This window comes from Thunnus albacares, chromosome 8 (assembly GCF_914725855.1).
Source record: "Thunnus albacares chromosome 8, fThuAlb1.1, whole genome shotgun sequence".
Classification (NCBI taxonomy): domain Eukaryota; kingdom Metazoa; phylum Chordata; class Actinopteri; order Scombriformes; family Scombridae; genus Thunnus; species Thunnus albacares.
In genome coordinates, this window is record NC_058113.1 from 25965009 (window position 1) to 25985308 (window position 20300).

The window sequence follows — 20300 nt, forward strand, 5'->3', positions numbered from 1 at the left end:
CATGACTAAATTAGAAACAATCAGAGTTTAAGTTTGGAAAACATCCTTATTACTTATTAAAAGTAATCAATGGAAAACAAAAGCTAATTTGCTTCATCAGGTCTGTGTGAGTTTGATCAGATCTGACAAACAACATAAGCATCATCACATCAGTTTACATCAATCTTTATTTTTTGAATGATTTGATTTTCATTAATTCAAACCACTAAAGTAGAAGTTAAATGATTAGTTGGTCGTCAGAAAATTAATTTTTAATAAATTGTTTCATTTTCCAAGCAGAAATGCCAAAAAAAATGCTGGTTGCAGCTTCTTAAATGTGATGATTTGCTGCTTCTTTGTGATATATTATAATAAACTGAATATCTGGGTTTTGGACTGTTGGTCAGATAAACAAGACGTTGGTTATTATTTTTCTACTTAACTTAACAATGAATCATGTACATTCTCAGTAGGACAATTAATGACAATTGTTAGTCGCAGCTTTACTTTAGGGCTTCTTCTCTGCTTTATTCAGTAAATAAAAAATAAAAACAAATGTCAGGTGTCTGAATAAATCTTATTTTTTTGAAAGATTTGATTTTCACTGACTCAGACTTGATATAATGTTGACAAGAGAGCTGAAACAATTAGTCAATTAATCAATCTGGTAATTGACAGAAAATTTATATTCCAAACAATTTATAAGATAAAAATTCCAAAAATTCACAGGTTGCAGCTTCTCAACTGTGATAGTTTCCATAAGTTTCTGTGACATTAAACTGAATATCTTTGGGTTTTGGACTGTTTTTAAATATGTCAGCTTGGGTTTTGGGATATTATAATTTTTTTTAAAAACTATTTTCTGATGTTTTATGGACCAAATGATTAATCAACTAAATAATAGATAGATAAACAAATAACAGTAGTTTCACTGCAATTCACAGCAAAATTTGACCCAAATGTTTGAGGTAAAGACACACACAGACTCAAAGACGAGCACAGAGTTGTTGTATGTTTTAGATCTTGTCTTTTATCTCCATGGCGTGGCGTACAATCACATCTTTACAGTACATTCTCATCCCCGCTCCTCATCTGTCTCTCTCTCTCCCTCAATAAACCACCCCACCCCACCCCCACCCCCAATCCCTCCCCTAAATAAATATTACACCCTTTTGTTATCCACGAATGGCCATGCACAGCAGGGCCCACATGCTTCTGTAGCCGCCATTTGCAGTGAAAAAGAGAGAGAGAGAGAGCGAGCGAGCAGGTGAAGGGGAAGAGCGAGCACACATCATAGAGAAAAGAGAGGAAGAGTGGGGTTGAATGCTGAGAAGCAGAAGAAGAAGAAGAAGAAAACAAAGAGGGAGTTACAGATGGGTGAGAGTTTTTCTCTTTTTTTTTTTACATCATCAGAAAGTCAGGAATCGAGTGGACGGAGGGAAAAAGGCTGAAAAGAAATGACGAATAAAGACGACAAAATAATAAAGATAGAAAATGAAAAAAAAAGGAATTCAATAAAAAGAAGACGAGTGAGTCAAATTAATATTACAAACACACAAAGAAACGATACTGCAAAACAGATTCCCTTTTTCTTCACCCGGGCCTACAAAAATTCTGGTTGGTCCTTTTGTTTTTAAAACGTCCGGCCCAGTTGGACTATGAAGTAGCTGTTCTTAAATTTGAGGTTTCAACCTGATCAAGTCTATGGTAATCCTGAAATGTTGAGGTCTGGCTCCATGATACAAAGACTGAGCGACCAAATTTGAAAAGAGAAATCTCAAAAAAAAAAACAAAAAAAAAAAAACAACAAACAATAATGTGAATATGTAACATCTGAAAATGCAACATTGAGGACTCCTCATGAACATACACACGCACATCTGTCAAGTCAAAATCTTCTTTGCTTGGTTGTTTTTTGTTGTTTTTTTTTTAAATCACTGCCTCTACGCACATTCACACACAATTTATTATTATTATTATCATATACTACTTTGTTTGAAACATTCAAAAAGTACTAGAATCACTATTGTCATTATTGCTGTGACCAGTAATCATTCTCGTTAAGCTCCTCTTGGTCCGCACTGCAACAGCTAATTCAGAGCACAAAATACCCACCGAATGACTTCCAACGAGCAGGACAGGACTTCAGATCAAGAGTCATTGGTAATAATAAATACTGTAACGGTCTGAGAAATAGTCAGACGCAGCTTGCTGTCCAAACAAACGATCCATCACACTGATTTTCAAAAAAGATAAAATCGCGATAGGATTGGAGGAGGAGGAGGAAGGAAGTCTGTTTGGAATTTACTTTCAGATGTATAATTTACATCTAAAAAAAAATAGCGGTGAAAAAAAAAAAAAGGTGTCTGGTGTTGAATTGTTCGGACGACCTTTGACGGGACTCAACTCCCGACGTGGAAGAGCGAATCCCTGATGGAAAGAGCGAGAAATGGATGACCGAGAGCTTCCTGCTCCGGTCAGCGTTCTCGTTCGGGTGTTTGTTCGTCACATCCAGACAGCTGGCAACCCCTCCCACCCCCCCCCCCCCTCCCCCCCTTTTTTTTTTTTGTTTCAGCAGGCATTCACTAGAGGCAAAGGTATCTAAACTGTTCCCAGGACTAGGAGAAAAAGCTCCCACTTTCCAGAATCACTGATCCCACTAAACTTTTGAAATGTTGTAAGAGGAGCTGAATTCTGTGATAGTCGAGAAATGGGGGGGAAGGAAGAGGGGGGCGGGGTCCGAAAACAGGTAGGTCTGAATTCAAGTCGTTCTGAAACGTGGTTGGCCATTTCGAAACATCTTTTTCTGAGGAGTAAATGGTTTGAATCGGCCCACCTGTGGCCTGTTTCCATACTGTTACATACAGATGACTTGCAGCTGTAGGTAACTTATTGCTGTGGTCCTGATAGCTTCCTGTCTGAATGAAGTTGTTACTGGTTGAGGCTGAGGGCGAACGTCGCCATTTCAAGTCAGTCAGGCCAGAAGATTTGTGGGTGATGTAGTTCCCCCATATGTCCCACTCCTGGTTTTCAATTCTGAAAGAAGAGAGCAAACTGCGTCCTGATCCACGTTGACCAGCCCCCCAGTTCCTACTCTAACAGTCCACCAGGGTGTGTTCAGAGGTGGGAGACAGTCGGGAAGGGTGGGTGGGTGGGGGGGTGTGTTGGCCAGAGGAGGTGGGACTCAGGCCTCAGTCAGGGTCTCTGTGAAGGTGTCAGTGGTGGGATCCTGCTGCACCTCTGGGACCACGATGCCCTTATGGAGCTTTTCTAACGACTGCTTCATCTGGAGGATAAACATGGTTGGGGTGATGGGGGAGGGTGAGAGAAAGAGGTTGAAGGGTATATTGGATTACACAACGCAGTGATGTCATTAAGCACATTATGAGCACCAGCAGTTTGTGTGACGTACGGCTTGCCGACCGGCCCTGCGAGCGTCTTGCTTCGCAGTAAAATAAACGCACGTACCTGGTCGAGAAGTGTGACAGAGGATTGTAGGATCTGCTGCCACTTGCTGAGCTGTGCCTGGTGGAACTGCCTCTGGAGCTGCAAGACCTGAGCCCACTCTCCGGCCGTCTGGGGCAGAGGACTGAGGAGAGGGGAGGAAGGAAAGCCGGAGGAGAAAAGGAGGAGAAGAATAAGTACATGGACGTGCAGAGTCATTTGCACTGCTGAAAGAATTCTTCCGACATTTTTAGAAACACTTACTCGCTTATTTGACAGTTAGATGAGAAAATTGATACCACTCTCATTTATGTTCGCTTTGGGATGAAAAAAGTATCTCTCTATGTTAGTACAATAAATATGAAGCTGGAGCCAGCAGCTGGTTGGCTTAGCTTAGCATAAAGACTTGAAACAGGGGGAAACAGTTAACTTGGCTCCATCCAAAGGTAACAAAATCCACCTACAAGCACCTCTAAAATTCACTAATAAAAACGTTATACATCTTGTATGTTTAAATCGTACAAAAACCAGCCAAGTTAGACAGTAGTCCGGCACATAACCCCCCTGTAACATCACAATTTTACACTTTGGTTCAAACAAACAACATATAGTATGTAGGCTGATTTTGTTACCTTCGGAGAGAGCCAGGCTAGCTGTGTCTTTCCATTGTGTGTCCTTTCATGTCTTTCTTCTTTCACGTCTTTATGCTAAGCTAAGCTACGCAGCTGCTGGCTGCAACCTCATATCACCAAACAGATATGAGACTGGTATCAAGCTCTCAGCAAGAAAGCAAATATGCATATTTCCCAAAATGTCAAACTACTCCTTTGAGTCATTTTCATCCACTTAACTTGCAAAAGGCAAGATTTGTTGCTATATAATAATATTATGATATTTCAGAGCAAAGATCCCACAAGAATAACTCTTATAAGCCTGAGAACAAAGGCCAATTAACACCACGATCCCCCTGAGTGAGGAATGGAGAGAATAGAGCAGTTATATTTGTATGGAAAACAGTGGGGTGTGTTTACCTGTCAGCAACAGAATAGGAGTGCCATGTCTCCAGTGTATGGGCCGCTCTTTCTAGAGCGTACAGCTTGTAGAACAGCAGCATGTTGAGAGCCACCAGCACCACCAGACTGACGAGAGAGAGAGAAGACAACTGTCAAATTTACTGACTGGAATAAAAAAAGTTTAAAAAATGGTGAACAAACATCAAAGAAACACTAAAAGAACATCATTAAGGAAAATGCCAGAACAAAATAAACAAACACAAATATTTCAGGGGGTTTGTAAGAGGAAAACAACCGCACTCCATCTTTTTTTTCTTCTTTTTCTTCATCTTTTAGATGGATTTATTCACAGTCAATAGGCTGACAATTCTGCTGATGCAGATGTGTGGGGGTGGAGTAGAGGACCCCCTCTCAGGTGTACAGTTATAAGTGTTTTGATTGGTGATCACATGATGTGTCCTTTATGAACTGCTGCCACACATGCTCTGAGGAAGGCTTTATGCTGAAACGCGTTGGCAGATTTGTCAGCCTATTGATTGTGAATAAATTCCTCTAAAAAAAAAAATAAATAAATAAAAAAAAAAATCAATACATGACGTGATTCTTTTCAATGTTTTTAACTATGGAGTGTCGCCTTTTTTCCGAACTTATTTCTGGAGAATATAGAAATATAGACAAATATTTCAGGGTTTGTAAATATTGAGGAGGTCCATTCACTCACAACTCAATTCTCAATCAAAACACAACTTTATTACAGGAAAAATCCACCCACAGGCAAACATCAGCGCTGCAGATAAATACTGCCAACATTCATGTTGAATTCCTGGGCTGAAGTGTTGCTCATATGTAGATGACATCATGTAATATTTCTAGTTTAATACCTGAATAGGGATTTCTCTCTAGTCTCACTGTTCTGCACAATCATCACGTGTCAAGAGTCACACTCAACTTACACATACACACATTTACTTTGTGTGTTTTGCAAGCAAACTCCTGTCCAGTATTTTGGATGTTTGTGTCAAACAAACAAGGGCAGCAAAACTCAAAAGAAGTAAAATTTGTGTGAAGAATGAAAACTAAATATTAGTTTCACAATCTGAATGCATCGTTACAGATTTATAAGGGTGGATTTTTCCCTTAAGAAAATGATTCCCTCATCAGTATTTTATTTATGCAGCCAGTGGTATAAAAATCAAAGCCTCTCATACAGTACCTGATACAGATCCTATGCACAAGAAGTAATGCAGAAAGGAGGGGAAAAGAAGAGAAATAGCAGAAATAGAAAGGCATCGTGAGGCTGTTAGTATGCAGAGGATCAATATCCAGTGTGGCTGAATGAGGGGAGCATTCAGACGTGAACAGAACCAAGACAGCAGAAAACCAATTTATTCAGAAATATACAAACAAACAAGGGATTTGATTGGGTAGGAACTGAAACCGTGTATATATATATATATATATATATATATATATATATATATATATATATATATATATATATATATATATATATATATATATATATATATATATATATATATTTATATTTATTTCCGAATAACTGGGATATGTGAACATGTGAAACCTCTTAACATTCCTCTATATTATAGGAAAGGATATACAGTATTTAGAGGTGGAACTCATTAAGCTCTGCCACTGACGACTCTGTTATCAAACTTTTTGTCTCTAGTAAAGCTTTGTTATTGGCAAAGAGCGATGGAAAACATATAGGTAGCAGCCAACCGTCACTAACTACGTTTACATGCACACTAATATTACACTATTATTCCGAAAAATGACAATATTCTGAATTTGATACTTTCCGATTGAGACGTGGGATACGCTGTTATTATTTGGGTTTTAGGAGCATTCTTTGGACGTATACAGCGCATTCGGAATATGTGTCTCAATTGGGGTTTTTAAACCACAGTTTGCGACACACGGGCCTCTTGCCTGTTTATCCCTGCGCAGGCAAAATGACATATCGTAAACAGGAAGGCAGACGGAGGAGAGGGATGAGAGGAGAGTAGAGAGCTGTTGAGGGCGGGCTGGAAAAACAGAGCGCGCCTCCTCCACGACGGGGACGGAGGGGATTGGTTATAAAATCCTGACCGACGGTGACGACTTGGTGTGATGCACCAACAACACTCGGCAGTGTAGTAAACATCATGGGACAACCGAGGCACTGGATGTGCCTGTAACTATAAATTTATAATGTCAGTCATATCAATATCACTTATAAATATCAGGCAGCAGCTCACTAATGTTTTTCCACCTCGCTGGTTTACTTCACTGCCTGCAGAGATCTTGTGATTCCCGTTCCCACTGGAGCAAACCCTGAAAACCCTTTGCATGTAAACAGGAATATTAGCCATGTAAACAGCTTAGTAGGAATATTGTCTTTTTCAGAATAAGGGCAAAAACCGGAATATTTTGTGCATGTAAACGTAGTCAGTGTCTCATCACCGGTGGTAGATTAGCTCAGCTGTAGCTAATTAACATTTATTCAGTAACAGATCAAATTAAAAGGTGAGTCTGTTCTCTGGTTAATGTGCATCAATTTAAAGAACCAGTTAAACTTGTATTCTTATCAGTCTGGTCAGCTTAATTATTCTGTATCAGGACCTTCAGTATTTGGAGTAAGAAGCTTGTGAAGTATTTCCACTTTATAGAAAATCCCTTTCTTATCTCCATTTAGACACTCCTCTCTTTTTTGTGCAATTCATTGGTTATAAGATGAATAAGACATGATTCATCTGTTCAGTACTCAGTAAAACATAAAACATGCTGGAAACTACCTTGAATGAAAATAGCCAGAAGGGGACATTCAGAACAGTATGAATATCTGCTGTTACTCATGGAAAAACACACAGGACACACATACGCTTGAACTTACATGAAGCTGACTATGAGCAAGATGGTGGATATACTGTTCTGTCCTCCACCACGCGAACGCTCCCCCAGCTTCATATACTGAGCACCTACGGAAAAAAAAAAAAGATTTTCTTTGAGCAATTTGGTTTTACACATGTTTACATAACTAAACTGTGATGTTTCCTAGGACCTAAAAATAGTACACGAACGCCTACAGTTTCTATCTGTAATTTCTCCAGGCCAAAAATAGTGAAATGATAGTAAAATAATTCTTTTGTGAAATTGAGCAGTTTCCACTTCTTTCTAAGTCTTTAACTTTGTCCTGATTATTCCTCTAAAAGTGTCTTGACATCCCAAAAAAGAATCCTGACCTTTTCTGTTTCTATCATGCAACTCCAAACACAACCACCAGAGGGCTGTATTGTACAGATGATGGATTCAGGCTTTTTAGCTTGTGAACATGACCTTCGCTTAGTAGCAAAGATTGAAATTCAAACATCAGTCCAAATCACTTCAACAATTTTCTCCTGGCTGACTTACTGGCTTCTCTCCTGTCCCTCTCCTCTCCGACGCCTCTGTCCCCTCGGTCTCCGGCGCCCATGCCTCCTCCCTCCCTCTCTCTCTCCCTCTCGCCTTGCCTTCGAGAGCAGGTGCGTTTGCGGCGGCGCAGGGCCGGCGGGGTCTTGGATGCGTCGGCGCCCACTGCTTCGCCTGTGGTTACCACGGAAACCTCAGACTGCAGTAGTGTCTCCAGCTTGCACACTTCGCTCTCTGCATGGTGGGAAAGCGGATAGATGGAGGAATTAAAATACACATAACCCAGGAAAGTAGAATAGAGGTCAAACACAAGCTCTCCCGCCCAACTGTCACAACATGTCCTAAATATAGCTGAATATCCAATCAGAATACATTTTCAGGAAAGAAGTACCAATCAAATTGTGTCAGTCACTCTTGCGTATGAAAACCTGTCAAGCACCAAATGTTGGCATCAATATTTGATGCTTTAAGCCAAAATTGCTTTATTTAAATAGTAGTTTTGCCAATTGTATAGCATATCTTATGTGGGCCAAGTTCTTGTATGCCTCCATGCGAAAACAACAAACAGAGTCTTATTTTATTCAAAAATATATTTTTGTGTTTAAAAATCCCCTCAAGACATGTTTTACAATTGAAAATACCCTGCTTTGAATAATGACGTGTTTCTGGTGTGTTTTTTCCACAAAGAAGTTAAATGTGGAAACTCCAGCATACATTCACTGAGAAAGGACTTTTCAGTGAAGAAGAAGAAGAAGAAGAAGAAGAAGTTACGCTTTTGAAACCAAAATATATTTGTGTATTCATAAAGAAATATATAATATATTCAGAGATTCTGGATTTTTCAATTAGGGAGAAGAAGTAGGTGTAGATTTTTTAACAACATCACACTTGTGCAAGTTGCATATTTGATCACAACTGACTTCCAAACTGGTTGTCACAAAATCATTCTTGCATGTCTTCAACTTAGATGGAAGGTGACACACAGAGAAACTTTCCCCTTTCAGCAGATGAATGTGAAAACAGGATCAAACTCTACACATACGTCCAAGTGAGGTATCAATAAGCAAAACATTTTTTTTTTTTTTTTTAGTGGAATTTAAATTTAGAGCAAACTATTAACATATTTTTTGGCGTTCATACCGAATCACAGGTACTGACACCAGAATTCAACAAATTTAAAACATCCATTCAGATTTCTAAAAACCTCACATGAAGACATGTCTGGTACTCTCTGATACTTGGCTGGCTAAGACAGTCTAACTGGTTACAAAGAGAATATTCTGGTTTTGTACATAATGCTTGCAGCTATATTAAGGCTCCGACACACACAGATTCACTGCAGGTAGCGCATGTAACATGAAACAACATGCATTTGGCCTTCATATTCAATGTTCCCCTGTTTGAGCAGTTTCGCTACACTTCTGTTCGGTTGTTAAGAAAAGGGAAATAAGCCTGAATAGGTCAGTTCGGTTTCCACAGGGTGTGAGTATACAGTGTAACGCTGGAGGAGGCAGACCATGTGACTCACCCATGTGTCTGTAGTACTCCTCAATACCGCTCCAGGTGTTCTTTTCAATCAGGGCTTTCACAAGGCTCCACGGCTGCTTCCTGTAGCAGATGTCTGAGGAAACTCTGGGTAGAGGAAGAGAAAACAAACCCTGTTTAAAACACAGACATAGACGATCCAAATACCAGGATCAGATATCTTTTAAATTTTGTCTTTTAAAAAAATGAAAACACCTTTTATAATTTTATGAAGGATAATTCCACTGATGGACACATTATGCTCTACAATTAACCAGTAAAGTTCACTGGAAGTGTTGCAATTAAAATTTTGTGATGACATACTTCATTTCTCATGAATTTCACCCAAATCTTGACTACAAGCAGGAACTGTGTGTCTAAGCAAAGTAATTTCGAAAGAAAGCTGTACACCAAGGTTTGCAAAACAATAGACCTGCTTTTATAATAAAACACAGCTTGGCCAGAATATACCACCACTGAATTTATTGACCTGAAGATGTTAATGAGAAGGAGACAGTCATGGAGTCACAGCTCTTAAGTGAAACATCTCTTAAGGACATATTGCACAATGGTCTAATGATTGACTGTCAGCAGAGAAACTACTGTGTCTGCTTTTTTTCCCTTCCTGTGATTGCTGAAAAAAATGGGAGGAAGAGGCCTCAACATATTTAGAACCTACTGTACCTATACTAGAAATATGCTCATATCTCATCAAATCATGTACAAGATGTTTGGCAGGTAACGTCCGACGAAAGAGAAACCACTGACATCACTAGTAGCAGTTTAGTGTTAAGACTGACTTCTTTAAATAGAAGGAAAGCAACAAGGGAGACTAGATGAAACAAGGGAGAGAAAGCTCTGATGGGATTATTTCATATACCAGCAAGAGTTTCTGGTCTCCAAGGTAAGAGACTTCAGCGCTCAGCTACAGTTTGCATCATCTATTTTTTTGTAAACTGACAGCACATACGTAAACAACAAGGATCCTATGGATCAAATGTTTGTATGAGACGGCTCTCTCTCTCTCTCTCTCTTCTCTGTCAAGACTTCAGTTTAATTCTGTGTCATTCTTCCTCTTGCAGGAAACTGGCAAGCAGAGTACAGGTCATCAGTATATAACCTGAATCAGTGTTTGGACTTCCTTTCCTTCTGCGCCTCAGAACACAACCACATATACTTTCCACTCATCCTAGTCATATCATACACCACTGGTGTTACTGGTTTCCAAAGCATGTGGTGCTGCTGTATGTTCTTTTATCTTATTTAATAAAAATTATTACTTTAAGTCATGTGTCAGCTCCTTGTTTTGGTCCTAATCATGGATAGGACTATTATCACCTGTAGCATCAAGATATAAATTACCAACATAAATCCCTGATTTAAGTTTTTATCGTGAATCCTACAAAGACTGTAAAATTCTCTACTAACAGTTGTTTTAGTTTCTGCATATATAACTAATGATGCAACAGTAAGAAGATCTGTCATCAAGAGCAACACATTCAACAGGAGTATAATCTTGAGTGTGACAGTTATCCACTTGTGGCTTTTCTGTTTTGACTGAGGTTTTCACGGTTCACGAGTGAGCTCAAAGTGAAAGACAAACCCCACCTGAGCCGACTCTTGTGCTTGTTGATGGAGGTGAGGCAGTATCTGTGGACAGTGTAGAAGTAGTCCTGGTAGGGGATGCCTGAGGTGATGACCTCTGAGTCCACCACGAAGCACTCACCCCTGGCACTGCTCTTATGCAACGTCTAGAAGCAGGGAGAAAAATGGAGGTGGATAGTTATTGGCATGCACGTGTACTGGTTTTCTGTGACACATAAACTCTAAACTGAGCCTTCTGCAAGTTATGGCCTCTGACGGATGATTAACTGCTGAAAGTTGCTGTACGTTTCAGTTTTCATTTAGTGTTTCAGGGAAAAGGAAATCAATTTTACAACTTATACAACCTCACATTGTTGGGCTGTCAAAAAAAAAAAATACTTCCACTGTGTAGACAACATTAAATCAGTCAGTTTTTTGCTTTGTGTGCATTTAACAGCAGTACAGCACCACCACGAGGGAATTAATATGAGTGCTATAAAAATTTAATTCATTTTGAAAATAAATTAAGCAAAATGTTTTGAGGGAAAATTGTAACCAATACTTAATATTAAGAAGTAATTACACCAACTTCTACTGGATTAGTATCTTCTAACTGAAGGACTTTTGAAGTTTTAACTTTATGACAGCAATGATATGGTCTGAGTAGATGTTTATACTAATTATATATATATATATATATATATATGTCACTTCTGAAATCAATGTTTATTTGTTTTTTTAGGATGTGTAAATGCATTTTTGTGAGAAGAGACGATCACTTTTAGCTGTGAATTCTGCACTTCTGAATACAAACTGGAGCCAACACAAAGCAAAAAATAAAAGACATTACTTGTTAATCCATTACTTAATAAGACACCAGAGGTAGCTCCACTCCAGTTCAGGTTTAATAAGTACAGCGTTCTTCTCAAGTTATTTGCTCCTAAACAAAGCCTGTGTGCTGAAAGGGCTAACTGTTGAAATTAAAAAAGGCCTGTGTTTGTTAAGGACTGACCTGCGTCTCCACCACAGGGGCAGTCTTGGGGCCGAGGGGGTTGTTGAGGGCGATGGTGTAGCTGAGCACACGGCTGGTGTTCCCACTGCTGCTGTCCTGCTGCCACTCGCCCACCGACAGGTCTGAGAGAGGGAAAGAAGAGAGGGAGAACATGAGCGAGTCACGAGAGAACAAGAGACGTTAAGTCCCAAGAGATTTTGTGAAAATGAGAGAACGAAAGGATACGAGAGGTTGGGAATTTATGAATGAAAAGAAGAGAGACCACGAGATTCAGATAGGGTGAAGGGAGAGAGAGGAAAAAAAAAAAAAAAAAAAGAGGGTCAATCCACGCTCCTTCATAAAAAGAAAGGAAAGAAAGAAATGCCCCAATTAGAGCAGCACAATGTTCCCAAGTAGGCAGGGCCTCCGACTGGGGTAGCCACAGGCCAACTTCATGGCTCTGTCCTCATTTAAACTACAGAAAAATCTCCAAAATAGATACTCCATTTATGCAAAGAGGACTTCAAATGTCAGGCCAACTAAAGTCATTGTTATGAAGTGACGATACAGGGCCTTGGATAAAAAAAAAAACAACCAGTGATGGAGGGTGGTTAACCCAGCGTAAACAACTAGTGTGGTTCCCTCATTAGTGGCACAATACAGTGGGCTACAGCATGTCTCTGAGTGGTGGGGGTTAAGAAGTGCTTCAGTTTTGAAATTACATTACATTATCATGTTTGTGTTAATCAGTTGGACCGAGTTGCACGGAAGCTTCACAAGAGTAACAAAACTACTTTCAAAATTAAAAAAAACAAACAAGTAGAAATGTTTGCAGGTGTGTTTTTCTTATTCCTATCCCTATACAAATACATACTTGCATAAATGAGTTTAATGGCAGAAAAATGTCTCAGTATCTAAAACATCAAACAGTGAAACATCAGGTTCTAGTGTCATACATTAAGAATAAAAGTGGGATTTCCACAACAGCAGCACCAACAGTCCAGTAAGGAATGGAGCAACGACAAACACAGGGTGTCCGTAACCGTCGCTGTCTCAACAGGAAAAACTTGCTCTCTTGTGCTTAATGTCATGCAACAAGTTAATGCACGTTCTATCGAAGTTCTGCCTAAAATGCATTCTGGGAAATGTAGGAACATCACATCAAAGCTTAAAACAGTTTCAAAGTATTAGAAAAGAACTCTCAAACATGTGGCCAATAACCAGACATAAAACAAAAAGGGCTTTAATATTTCATCATTAATAAATAAATAAATGCTAGTTGTACAACCCTAGAAAAGCCTTGACTGTGTGCAAGCATATACAAGATTATGTGTGTGTGTGTATGTGTGTGTGTGTGTGGGTGTGTGCTTTACATACCAGTGAAGTGTCGTTGGGAGAAGAGGTGCTGGATGAAGTGTGTGTCAGCAGAGAAGAGCAGGTCGTGCAGCTTGTCTACACTCATGCGGACCGCGGTGTTGATGTGCAGCCGCCCACTCAGGTCAGCACAGAATGACTCCACTTCACCTGAGGGTCGGGAGCAAAATAGATTCATGTGCTTCCTTTCCTGGTTATTTTAGTAATGATTCAACCCCCCTTTTGTTGTGGTGAAATATCTTTTGGTCAGAGTTACTGATCCTGTGCAGGTCCGAATGTACCGTTAAATCTTTCTGAACGTCTTTTCCCAACATATGTAAATCAACACTTTTATGTGCGTGAGAGGGAAATTTCGTATTTTAATAATAACACTTACTCTAGCAGTGATAGCAAAGCTTTGGCAAATGATTTCATGGGAACACACAGATTGTTAGTGTATGCATTTGCTTATTTCTGCATGAGTTAAGGCCTACTGAGCAGACTCTGGTTTGCACATTCAAATCTTCTGTACCCTCTCCACTTAATATTAAATCCCCAAGCAATCCTATCATTAATTTGTCAAGTTGTAGGTAATTTCAGGTTGATCATCTGACAGCAACCAAAACAACATGCATATAACTACAGTTTAATAACATGCACATTATTTTTGGCTCTGGTGGACATAATCTTCCGAAGAAATTCTTTGATTTAGTTCAGGACATGTTCACTCATGTCAGTAACTCACTCCACAGTTAAAAAAAAAAAAAAAAAACCCTTCACTGCAATTACTGTTGATGCAGAAAGCTGAAAGGTTGGATGCAATGAAGCAGTAAGAAACTACAGGTTTATAGAAGTTATACACTGTCTGGAGAGGAACTCACTGTAATAACATTTACTTGCGTAGCACAAAGACAATGTTAGTTCACAGTAAGATAAATAAAATACACTAAACTTAGAAGGCACAGCAGGTATAGAGAATAGTTTAACCATAAACAGGAACAGCATAACAGACATCACAAAGATGTAATTAGTAAAATGATTCACAAAAAACATAATCACTGAATTAACAACACTTTAAATGTCTTATAATCAATGCATTCTCCAGCACTTACTCTCTTCTTGTGTGTCAGAGGAGTTGCTGGGGTCTGTGGGCAGTTCCTCATCGTTTGTGATGTCCAGTGAGGAGAGGTTTCCCAGGCTGGTGGGTGGCGGGGGCAGCATGTGATTGGCTGACTCGGACAGGCTGTCCCCACCCTCTTCCAGATTCTGATGCAGCGAGAGGAGAAAAGCGCACCAGAGGACAGTTAGCGAGAGGTTTGTAGAGAAATCACCCCATTGTCATATGACTTGAGAGGAAAGAGGCCTCAGCTGGGCTGACCTCGTGTTGATGCTGAGCAGACATACCACTACAGCCGTGCAATTAATGTGAAACCGACTCAGTCAACACAGCCCTCCATTTATTCACTTTATCTTGGCTGGGGCTTGATTTGCCCGTATCAAGATCAACTGCAGGGGAAACAACCAGAGCAGCTGTTCATGAGCAGAACTGATTGGACACAGAGTCAACCAAGACAACTACATAAATAGCTATTTCACATCCTTAAATACTAAATATACATCTTGTATTTCATGTTTTTCATTTTTGTCCAATTTTATATCACATTCCATTTTATTCCATTTCATTTGCGCTCGCTGTCCTTCTTTATTGTGTTTTGAATGGTGAAAAATATAAAGATGGTGTTAGACAAGTAAACATGCGTTGCCTAGATGATGTACTTTTGTAATCAAGTGTGTGTTACGAACTGTACAGTTACATAAAATCACTCTTTGATAAGGGTATTTTCAAAATAGTTGATGAAGAAGAACATTTTCTGCTGAAGTAAATTATTAATGTTTGTGTTAAAAAGCAACTATTCAGCTCTACTAATGCCAGCTTGTACTGGATATGTTAGACAGTGCACAACTCAGATTTGTATATCCAATACAAACTGAATCATAGCTGCAGTGATACCATTATTTACTTGCTAACTACACTGCACATTACACAAACACACACATCAATCATCTATCATACTGCACCAAAATTAAAATCAAAAAGAACTGTGTTTACTGAACTGTGTTGACAGGAGCTGTAGGTTTAGATTAGAAACACTACTGTGTCAAAGACAAGCTATTGCAGTGTTGTACACCAAAGTACATGTGGATGTTAAGAAGAACACTCACAAAAGATGCAGAAGCAGAGGCCAGCGCAGAGACAGAAGTGTTGGTGGGAGTGGTGGATGGCAGCGAGCTGTGGGAGCTGGGCGGGCTGGGTTCGAGAGGGTCAGAGCTGAGTCTGCGTCCAGATGAGGAAGGCACCTCTATGGGCAGACAGGACGCGGAGGAAGGGGGAGAGGAGGCCCCGAGGTTGGTAGCTGAGGAAGGGCTGGCCTGACTGCAGGGCACCAGGGGCGGAGGAGAGCTGCCCGTGGAGGGAACCGACACTGAGCTCAGGTCTAGTAGATCTGTGACTGATACTGACTCGTCTCCTGGCCTGGGGAATGGAGGGAGAGGAAGTGAGAGCGGGTGAAACAGAGACGCACAAAGAAGTCACATTGTGCGAGAGAGTGTTTGTTAAGAGAACTTAAGAGACAGAGGTGGGGAATATTTAACCAACCAGGTCGAACTGTTATGGTAGTTGACATTAAAAACACTAATTCATAACCTTGATGAATTGAGTAGGGTCTGATGAAAATACACACACATACAATCAACCCCTGTCTCCTAATTAGTGAGGATTTGCTTGTTTGGTTAAAGAGAGAGAACACTAAACCCCTCAAGCTGTCAGTTTGTCTGGTGGTATTTGCACATGCATGCAATACAAGAACCTGAGGAGTATGTTTTTTTTGTCTGATGTTTTTTTCTGTTTTGCAAGTAATCACATTCACTTTACTGTCTACTGTCATAGAGGACTAAATATTTACATTTGGGAAGCTGGAATTAGAGAATATGGACATTTTCTTCTTAAAAAAATGACTCAAAACAATTAATCGATTCTCAAAAATGTTGGCGATTTATTTAATAATTGCCAACTAATCGATTTAATCGACTAATCGTTGCAGCTGTAAAACAAACATCCTTAGCTTTCCTCACTGAACATACTCATACATCAGTGTGTTAAAAAGCATCCATGTATAAATAAAAAAGGCACTGAAGTAACATGCACTGCACCATATATTAGTCTGCTTTTTTTTTTTTTTTTTTTTTTTTTACACATGACCACTCACAGTAGGCCGTTCATGTGTTCGGCAGTGGGGGAGACGTAGTCGTCATCTTCACTAGTGAGGCCCAGTTCAGTGCCGTAACACTGGTGCACAATGTGCCACAGCTCTTTGGGGGACAGAGACTGCAAGACAAACACAAAGACAGATGATTATTTTGCTGCTATCTACATACAGTAGTCCAGGATGCCTCTGTTTGTTGCGCAATATACTGCGAGAGTTTTTATTAGCATTCAAAGGGCGCTGAGAACTAATCAATTCTGACTGTTAACAGGATGACAAGATTTAATGAGGTGGCACTTAAGTCAGTATGATCTGACTGATTAAAAATGAGGACATCAAACCAGAGAGGACACAGCCACTTCATTATCTAAATAATGCAGTAGATAAATGCTCTGTCCTTCAGTGTATCTAAAGTCTGCATACTATATGTGATGTCTAATGTTGGCTGCCTCTTGCATGCCTGTTTTGTTCTTTTAGGAGCGTGTGTGTGTGTTCTTGTTTGTAAGATAATAGCTTTGTGACTCATTGCGATGTTAAGTCTTGTCAGTTATCGTAAGGGTCTGTTTGTTGTGTATCTTGTATGCGTCTATCCTGTATTGGTTTTTTAATCAGGTTTCCGTTGATCTATGCCGTATCCGCTTACATGTGGTTTGATGTTGTCTTGTCTGTTTTTTTTTTTATATATCTCTTGTTAGTTTCTTTTAAAGTATAACCAGCTCAGGGACTGCAGACAGAAAATAGTCTTTTGGTTAATCTGTCAACTCATAATAATGTTAATTAATGTGTGTTGTCCCTTATAAATAAATTAATACATTGGTCAATTCAAAAGGGTCACTCATCACACTCAATGACATCGTCAATGATCATATTTTTGGATTTTGCACTACGCTAAATTCTGTTGACCTCCATGATAAACTTAATTAATTATATAAGCTACACAACAAAGTTTGAAATTAACGCTCTATTAACACTGTTTTCACAATGTAGCATTTGATGTGTTTACTCGTGTTTCAACTGCACATAAAGTTTCATCTCGCTGTCTGCTGCCAATTGCTGTACTTAGCTGCCGCATTTCTGCACCGGTGCCATCCAAATAAATCTCTATATTCAAACTCAGCCAATAGCAGTGATTTAAATTGTTCTCCCGAGCCATCTCCTGCTTCTTGACATTGTGTTCTATTCTGAGAGGGTAACCACTGTCTGTGTCACACCAGGCAGTAGACAAAACCGCCAGGAGGGTGGGAGAGGAGGATGTACCTTGTCCATCAGTGCGTTCTGCCACAGACGGAAAATCATCATGAAGCTGCGATCCCTCGCTCCGAAAGATGTGAAGAAGTGCTGAGAGGGTGAATATCGGTGGGACAGGAAGGAGGGAGGGAAGGAAGGAAGGAGACATTAGACAAGAAAAAAAAAAAAAAAAAAATGACAGGGGATTTTGACGGATGGTTTCCCTCTGTTGAGATGTTTGCTTTGTCATGGTGAGTAGAGATACAGTTGAGTCAGCTTATTTCATACTGCTTCACAAGCAAAAAACCATTACTTGAAGTAAACAGTATCAATAGCTAGCGCTTTATGCTTTTGTTGCAGTAGTTACCTTAAAACGTAAAAAGGACAGAAAATGTGTTCATACGCTACAAAAATATGCTTTTGGAAGAAGTCTTTAGTCCTTGAGAATATCTTAACCAGGACCGAATATTATTTGTGCTCGAGTCTGACCTTCTCATTGTCAGTGCTGATCTGGATGGCATTTGGGATGAGCTTGGCAGTCTTCTCCTTGGTCATAGAGGTCACGTCTTTCAGCAGGATAGTGATCTGAATAGTGAAGGGGAGAGATTTACTGTCTGTATGCTTCAGTGTGTATTTCTCCGTGCGATATTCTTATCTCACCAAGTGCCTGAGCGTATCTATATTGATCTGCAAACAGGTGCATTAAAAGGACTTCTTATCTGATTGCAGGTGTGACATTAACCAGGTTACAACAGGCACGTGTTTGCCTGTGCGCATGCGAATGTGTACACAGTGCGTGCGTGGCTTACAGTGGTTTCCCAGCGGAAGATGTTACTGTAGAAACAAAGACAATTCTCCGACAGATAAAGGCGTCCCTGAAGCAGTATGTCCTTCTGCAGGGCACAAGAGTAGTCTGAGGGAAGAAACGGGAGAAGAAAAAGAGGTCAGTTGACAGAAAGACACTTGCTAGTATCAGGAATCACTTCTACAATGCATGAGGCTGATTTTAAATTGAGGGGTTTCGCTGAGTCTTTCTCGAGTGTGCGGTGACACAGGTATAGCTCGCCCCACGTGGGTACAGCACCCACATATGCGTACATTTATCATACGCCGACGTGTCTCTGACATATGTGCGTCTCACTCACCAACTATAAGTCGCTCTGCATCAGGAAGTTTCTTAAAGATTTTACGAAAATCCTCGTTCCGCTGTTTGTATGTGGGACTGAGAACCTGAGGGAGAGGACAGGAAATATTAAAGAGGACATAGTAGTCTACCCCACAACTAGCCTACACTACAGTCAACAGCCTTAGGCTAGACTGGAATATTTGGTGAAGCAAGTGAGAAAAACAGTGTATTTATCTACAGGACAAACACTAAAATTCTTCAGCACCAATGATAAGCTTTTTACCACATGTAGTTCTAACTGTCAGGAACTAAAATCAAACAAACATTAGCAAAGTCAAGTACCCTGGAGTCAAAATGCGTAATGAGGGGCTGTTAATGTTTACTTACATTGTACCAGCTCTGCATTTTCTGTAAAGAAAAGAACAGTACTCAGTTATCTTGGTAACAATAAAAGGTTACAGTGCAAACTTATTTAATACAGATATGGAAAATCTATCAGCATACATGGCTCCGGTAAAGTAGCCCACTTTGATATTTGTATGCATGTAATCCTGCCAGTTCAGTCCATATTTAACCTTTTGCCGTTTTCAGAGCTGTCAAAACTATCAGCACTTCTCCATTTTACAATAGGTACGTGTCACTGACCAGCTGTAATGAACAGACATTAATATCAGCTATTCTTCTCACAACAATGAGCCGTAAATAAAGGACCTGCGAAAGCTTAAACAGAAGCCTCAGGCACAAAGAATTACATGCAACATCTGAGTAAATTTACATAGGGCAAACATACTAACACTTTACTGTCTGCTGACAGAAACGGTCAATATTGTAAGAGCTCACATGGCTACAATGAAAAGTTAACAAAAATACAAAACAAACATTTAAAACATTCGCTAAAGATATCTGGTCTGAATGAGAATTTACTAGCATGAGAGTGGAGTGCTATTTTACAACTGCATTTACCCACATGTAAAATATGTGGGCAGCACATCTATATTAATCCCCCCGCCCATTCAAAAAGATTTTTGGTATTTATCTTTATTTGTTATTCACAAAGTCTAACTGAAAACAAAGTTAAAAGTGCATTCATGCACAACTGTTTGTTAGCTAGTTATAAAATGTTGTTTATATCAAACTTTAGATCATAAATATGATATGAGTCTTTGATGAGGACACACGACAAGACTAGAATAAATAGCCTTATCTCCGTAGCTCACTGTGATAACATGAAAGAGATCTGAGTCTAAGGATACATAGCGATCACACTATATTGAACAGGAACATTGGTAGTAAGGTCTTGCTTTTTGCCTCCCTTCTCCATGTGCATGTCTATATCTGCTGAAGTCATTCTAAGTTTAGCACTCCTCTATAACATCAGTGTTCAT

General features: G+C 39.7%; 1 protein-coding gene across 6 annotated transcripts in view; it reads right to left on the bottom strand.

Annotated features, from left to right (window-relative positions):
- Positions 1–1163: 1163 nt before the first annotated feature.
- The window catches only part of gramd1a (GRAM domain containing 1A), a 35301-nt gene continuing 16164 nt past the window's right edge, over positions 1164–20300 (bottom strand). For all 6 annotated transcript variants that reach the window (XM_044358178.1, XM_044358176.1, XM_044358177.1 and 3 more), the window contains 17 exons: positions 19303–19323; positions 18935–19019; positions 18599–18702; positions 18279–18374; positions 17820–17900; positions 16566–16684; positions 15523–15832; positions 14412–14565; positions 13324–13470; positions 11968–12089; positions 10980–11122; positions 9376–9479; positions 7851–8081; positions 7333–7417; positions 4455–4562; positions 3448–3568; positions 1164–3265 (listed from right to left, as the gene is read on the bottom strand). In XM_044358178.1, the coding sequence (XP_044214113.1) occupies positions 3164–3265; positions 3448–3568; positions 4455–4562; positions 7333–7417; positions 7851–8081; positions 9376–9479; positions 10980–11122; positions 11968–12089; positions 13324–13470; positions 14412–14565; positions 15523–15832; positions 16566–16684; positions 17820–17900; positions 18279–18374; positions 18599–18702; positions 18935–19019; positions 19303–19323 (2133 nt within the window). In that variant the 3' untranslated portion in view covers positions 1164–3163. The remainder of the gene's footprint in view (positions 3266–3447; positions 3569–4454; positions 4563–7332; positions 7418–7850; positions 8082–9375; positions 9480–10979; positions 11123–11967; positions 12090–13323; positions 13471–14411; positions 14566–15522; positions 15833–16565; positions 16685–17819; positions 17901–18278; positions 18375–18598; positions 18703–18934; positions 19020–19302; positions 19324–20300) is intronic.